We start from the raw sequence: 6,253 nt of genomic DNA, 5'->3' as shown, positions 1-6,253 counted from the left end.
TTTTAATATATAAACATACTGTATATTTACATATATATTTTTTATAAATATATGAAAAACTAAATACCTGTAGTATTTATTTTTTAGTATTCATAATACATTTACAATTTCTTTTTTTAAAGGCAGAAAGCATTATTTTCAGATTGTTTCTTTTACATTAGTTGCTCTTCTTTTTGAAACAGGGTGGTGCTATTGAGCCATACAGTTCAATAAATCATCACCAGATGTCCATTTAAAGGTCAAATTTAATATTAATATAAATACTGTAATAATATCTTTAAAAGTATCCACACCTTCAAGTATAATAGGACTTGAGAAACACTTCTGCATTTAATTCCATTAATTTCTTTTACGTTTATATACCCCAGTATCAAAAACACAATTCCTGCAACCCATTTCAACAGGTTATAATATAAAGACTGGGTATAAAAGGAGCATCTATCAAAGCAAATGAAGATACTGTCTTGCTAATTGCTGCTAAAATCCACAACAGAATTGTCATTTAATTGATTCAGTTGATAAGGATAAAGCTGTGTGTGCTACGGTCGTCGTAATAATTATAGTTTAGGTTTGGAGATCAGCACTGCATGGTCACTAAATAATAAATCACCTAAAAGCTACATATTGTACACCCTTGGGCAGATGAGGGAGCCAAAACCAAAGCATGTACTGCAATGTATTGGAGCTGTAATTTAAAATGTAACGAAAAGAAATATGTCACTCAAAATTACTGTAAAATCTCATTTTATTCACTGTATAAATTGGAAAATATACAAAATATTGACACAAAACCACAATAATTAATAAAGACCTAATTTAATATAATGATTGAATAGATAGTGTACATTTCTATACTTATGAATTTGACTATTTACAATAAGTTCATAAAATATGAATAATTTTCTAAACTAACATTATTTATAAAATACATTCATTTGACTGTAATATTGACCTTGCTCAGAGACTGCTTTTTTTTAATTACTTTATCTTCTTCTGCTGCAAACACTTCATTATATACTGTATGTCGTGCTCTTGAGTTGATACGGCCCTGTAATAATATACTCATTCACATAAAAACCAATGACCCTGTAGATGACATGCAGATAAGAAGGAAATTAGGATTAAATCAGACCTTGGGTCTCACTGACCGAAAACTGTGTAAAGACTTAATAAACTGAATTAAAACTGCTCATGATGTTCATTCAATTGAAGTGAAGTTTTATATTGTTGTACATTGCAGCTTTTAATTGTATCTGAGTTATTATTGCATCAACACCTGGAGTCACAGGTGGGTGTAAGGTCTAACGACACACACCGAGCACAGAGAGCAGTGAAGCTGCTGAAATGTCAGCTGTATTGTATGTGTGTGTGTGAGGGAGAGAGCGAGTGTGTGTGTGTGTGCAGTCAGGGCTCAGTCTGCGAGGACGGCAGTGGGCTGGACGGAGGACATAAAGGCTGAGGAAAGTGTTTGTACATCTCTGGGCCTGGACCTTGTGGAGGTGATGGAATAGGAGTGTCAGGAGAGGCTGCAGGAGGAAAGGCAGAGATGGAATTTCACTTTCTGCTAAAAACATTATTTTAGGGTTTTTTGTTTGATTGTTTGTTTAAAGTAGAAACTGCCATTACAGTCTGAGAAAAGTCATTTTCTGTGACCTATGAGAATAGGTCACTGTTTCAGATACTGTACTCATCAGTGTTGCGTGGCCATTAAGTGGTGTCATTTAGCCAAATGCATTTTGATGTTAAGATGAAGACATAAGATATGACCAAAAAAAAAAATTCTATATCAAAAATGACTTTTTGACAATTCACAGAAACATCTGTGTGCATATATAAAGAGTAAAAAAAAATCCTGGAACACAAGATAAAGTATGTTGTCTAGTTCATGTGACAGCATGTAACTTTTTGTGAGTTAGGTTGGTCTTACCGATCTGTGGAGTGTGAGCGGCAGCCATGGTACTGATGACTACTGTGTGTCCATTCATGTGATCCTGGACCAGCTGTGTGTGTGCCGGGTTGTGAAAGAATGTGGGCTCTGATGATAACCCTGAAAACAAACAACAACATCTTATACATCTGCATTTAGCGCTGACAAGTTTTTTTTTTATTATTATTAAATACAAAACAAAATCACATTTCGTAGATTTCTTCAGTGGCATTCAAACCAACATAAAGGATAAAAAGCTTAAATAATAATAAAAATAATAAAAATCAGTGCTGAATTAATTTTTATCAAGTCTATTGATACTTATGCATGAATAGTTTTTCAGTTTATTTATAAATAGTGGGGAGATACTGAATTGGTCATATTCTAATTTATATCACATATAAAGCAGTGGTTCCCAAAATGGGGGGCAGGTTACTTTTGTAGGGTGCAGCAGAACTTTTTTTTTTTAATTTATGCCACAGTGGGGAAAAAATCCCTTTACATATATCAAAGAGTTCCACCCTACTTTCTTCTCTGTGTATTTACAAGAGCAGACTGCGGCCTGGTCTCACCTCCCAGCAGCATCTCGTGCAGCAGGTTGTCAATCTTAGCCAGACCACAGAGCTTAATGAACTGGAGCTGCTCGATCATTTGCCAGGTGATGCTCTGAAGGGTCGGCAACAATAACAGCAGCTCTCCGAAACGACCCCTGGAGTCGTACTGACGGTCATTAATGTAGTCTTCCAGACTCATCTGAACCTGGAGACACACGTTATTATAGAAATGTAAATGTCAGCTATTTCCCAAACTGCCAGTTAGGCTCGTTCAGTACTTCCTAAAAAAATTATGGAAGAAAATACCAGTCTTGACCTTAGATGCTTGACCTACCTGCAGACGTATGGCCTTGATCTTCGAAGGGTCCCGCAAGGACTTAGCATCTACAGATTGGAAGGCCGAGAATAGAAGTGAAGGGATGGATTAAGGGAATGAGAGATGGAGAAGAGGGAGAGGGGGAAAAGAAAGATGGAATTGGGGTTATGAGTGGAATTGATGGAATGATTTTGGTCAAACTGGGGCAGGAAGGCAAAATGAGGGGATTTAAAGGCAGGGAATAGAAATGAGGAATGTGAAAAAATCTACGTGGAGAATTGGGAAATATGATAAAATGACTGGGGATATAAATAGCAATAAATAAAAAACTGTTTAAATGCTTGTTTGTTTTTCACATAAAAGAAAAATCACAAAATCCACGATTGCCGATTGTAAACCAAACTCTAGATGTGTATCTCTGACACTGATGAGATGACAAATTTGACATCACAACCGTCGTGATTACAAAATACAATAAAAGTGTACTACAAGATAAAAAAGTTCTAAAAGTCTCTGCCAAGGCTGTTTGCAGTTTAAGTCCTGGGCCTAATCTTGCATAGGCAGCAGTTTCAAATTTTAAATTGAGAATAAAATCACAGTATTCCTAATACCTGGATCAAAGAAGACAATAGCCTTCAGAGCTGCGTACTCGTTGTCATCTATTTGTATATTCTGAAAAGGAAGCACCAGCTCGTCCAGCACTCGGTTGGCGACCCTGGATATCTCAGCCTCAGGACTGTTCCTGTGTATCACACAGCCGTTACCTGCAGTCAGAGAGAGAGCAGTTTGTGTCGAAACCTCATAGAAAGTGTATTTGTTTTTGTAGCCTTGACTGAAAGTGAAGTCAAATCTCAATGACTTTGTTAAAGGCTCGTAGAGTTTCTGTCCCGATTGCGATGAGTAATAAGTGAGTGGATAGAGTCTGACAGTGTGTTTACAGTCAACTGTTGGTATATACACATGCAGTGAGTAATGCTGTTTACAGGAGACACTTGACGCACAATGGAAGAAACCACGACCTTTAGTAAATCATTCACCTTTGATTAGTCCTCACAAGTTAGCGCTAATCTTGTCAATTGCACCATACACCAGTGACACGGTCGGGTCATACCTAAAAGCAGGAAGTCCTGGTATGGCATTGACCTCCTGGCAACCCCTAGCAGAAGGTGTTCACCTGCGTGAGCCCTTAGCAAGCTCACCTGAAAACAAAGGCACACACACAGTTCAAATAAAGAACACAAACAAGGCAACAATGCCTCCTCTTTGGTCCCGACAGACATCAAACCAGGGGGCGGGGCATGTTGTATTGTAGTACATATGTAGTAAAGCTGTGACAAAACATGCAGCACACACTTTAATCAATTGTTCAAATATTCTCTCAGTCATAGAATGGGGAGGGGTCGGTGTTAGATGAGAATGATGGGATTTTTTTGACCTTAAGCAAATAAATGTGAAAATACACAAAAACATATGTTTTCACGTCCACAAAAGCCAAACACACTGATTAGGTGCTAAAAACCTGTTCAAGAGGTGCTGCTCTGATCTGTTATTTTCTCATAGGACAACATAGAAGAAATAATAATCAATATTTATGGATCAGTTAAATCACCTGGTCGTCCAACGGCAACTCCCCAAAGGCAGGAATGTATTTGGCCCATTCTACCAGGACCAGTAACTGTTGTCTCATGGAATCACAGACGTCTACGATAGTGGCTGATTTCTGCTCTGATGCGTCTGACATGACGACTGGAGCCGTGATCTGTGGAGCATGTTTTGTATTTAGTTGTCCAGATAAGTGACTGATACATGATACATGTGGCCAGTGTTTTACTAAGGTACCTGTTGGGACAGTGATTCAGCCTGAGCCAGAATAGTAATAGGAGGAAGGTCCTGAGAGTCGGGGATATTTCTTCTGGAGCTGATCCGATCCCTCTCATTCTGCACAGCTGAAATTAACCAATGTTAATGGTTGGCACATGCACATGTAAATACACTGTCATGTCCATGCAAACCATGAGACGATAGACTGCAAGTGAGAAGGACAAGTTTTTACTTTCAAATTTGACGCAGTAGGAGACTGAATAAAATTGTTATGTTCCAAGTTCAAAAAGAAAAGAAAGGAAAGGTCACATATTATTATATCACATATGAAAACCATCAGCTAGTTGCAGGGGACCGGGTTTGTTGGTTTATTTTAAGGATCCGGGTTCAATTCCCCAGCTGCCCAGACACTTCTGAAAGCCATCACTGCTCCCTAAGAATTTATCTTAATGTAAAAGGGTGTGGTGTTTCACTGAGTGCTTCATGTCTTTAATACACCAAAATAGACCTACAGAAATACAAGTTATTGTTCTAATGGTGTTGGTGATCAGAATCAGAAGTACGTCATTAATCATTCAGTAAAGCTAAAGAGGTAAATCCCGAATGTAAACCATGACATACAATGCAAACAATGGCGTGGTTAATATTTAGGCAAAATAGTCATACAGGCTGGCATCAGCATGAGGAGTCAAACGTTAACCAGTTGCGATCCAGAACAACACGTTTGAATGACACATGATTAGGCGTCGTAAAAGTGTGTGCCAAGGTTATACCCCTCATAAATACACATGCTAAGTAATCACCGATTTTATGACTCAGACAATTCTAACTCTTTTAAAAGAGCATTCTGATTCGGGGTTTGCAACCTTTTTATTAGTGGATCTTTTAGATAGGAAACAAAAATAGATTTCAGTTTTATTCCATTTTATTGGCTATTATAGTGTCTCCTGCTGTCTGTGTCACACTGATGAAAAGATGAGTTTTTCATACCTTCTTTTTTCATACCAGCTCTGAAACATTTGTTGAGTCTGCAGAAACGACACTGGTTCCTCTTATCTTTGTCCACAACGCAACCTGCACACGATGAACGTGTCACAATGTCAGCAGTCGTACAGAGCAGGACACACGAAGGCACAGTAAATGATTCTGTTGAAATTGGGGACTGAATCCTAGACCTCTACTGTAGATATGACAACAATGTAAAGTTACCTGCAGGTGTAGATGTGACTTTTGCGTATGGAGCGTCTAAAGAAGCCTTTACAGCCATCACAGCTGGAGGCCCCGTAGTGTTTCCCAGTGGCTTTGTCTCCACAGATCGCACAGTTGCTGCTCATTCCTTCTGGACCAATCAGGCTTGGCTCTGTGGGCATGCTGCTGTCTGAATTACATAACATGAGATTCTTTATTGTTATTACATACTGTAGGATAGGATACTGTAAGATTTGATCCAGAATCAAATTCTGATACAATTGCAATTTCATATGAAAATTAAAGTGTTGTAAAGTACTTTAAGATAATGGTCTGGACCTTGGTAAAAACAAAAAAAAAGATTGTACATTATACAAAGTCTCATTAGAAATCATTGATATTTTCTTACCATATTTTATGTTAATAACTTCCTGCTTATTTTGTACG

At 37.9% G+C, this 6,253-nt stretch overlaps 1 protein-coding gene across 2 annotated transcripts in view; it reads right to left on the bottom strand.

The window, feature by feature from the left end:
* Positions 1-492: 492 nt before the first annotated feature.
* hnf4g (hepatocyte nuclear factor 4, gamma) overlaps positions 493-6,253 on the bottom strand; it is a 9,641-nt gene continuing 3,880 nt past the window's right edge. Inside the window, exons 2-12 of one of the 2 annotated variants that reach the window (XM_025054618.1) lie at positions 5,828-5,989; positions 5,754-5,764; positions 5,609-5,692; positions 4,637-4,743; positions 4,407-4,556; positions 3,909-3,996; positions 3,409-3,561; positions 2,816-2,865; positions 2,500-2,686; positions 1,928-2,047; positions 493-1,526 (exon numbers count right to left, since the gene is read on the bottom strand). In XM_025054618.1, the coding sequence (XP_024910386.1) occupies positions 1,405-1,526; positions 1,928-2,047; positions 2,500-2,686; positions 2,816-2,865; positions 3,409-3,561; positions 3,909-3,996; positions 4,407-4,556; positions 4,637-4,743; positions 5,609-5,692; positions 5,754-5,764; positions 5,828-5,989 (1,234 nt within the window). In that variant the 3' untranslated portion in view covers positions 493-1,404. Of the gene's footprint in view, positions 1,527-1,927; positions 2,048-2,499; positions 2,687-2,815; positions 2,866-3,408; positions 3,562-3,908; positions 3,997-4,406; positions 4,557-4,636; positions 4,744-5,608; positions 5,693-5,753; positions 5,765-5,827; positions 5,997-6,253 lie in introns of both variants that reach the window. The other variant, XM_025054619.1, reaches the window with a different exon arrangement.

The sequence above is a fragment of the Cynoglossus semilaevis genome, chromosome 3 (assembly GCF_000523025.1).
Source record: "Cynoglossus semilaevis isolate Cse_v1.0 chromosome 3, Cse_v1.0, whole genome shotgun sequence".
Lineage (NCBI taxonomy): Eukaryota > Metazoa > Chordata > Actinopteri > Pleuronectiformes > Cynoglossidae > Cynoglossus > Cynoglossus semilaevis.
This window is presented reverse-complemented; position numbering and strand designations above follow the sequence as displayed.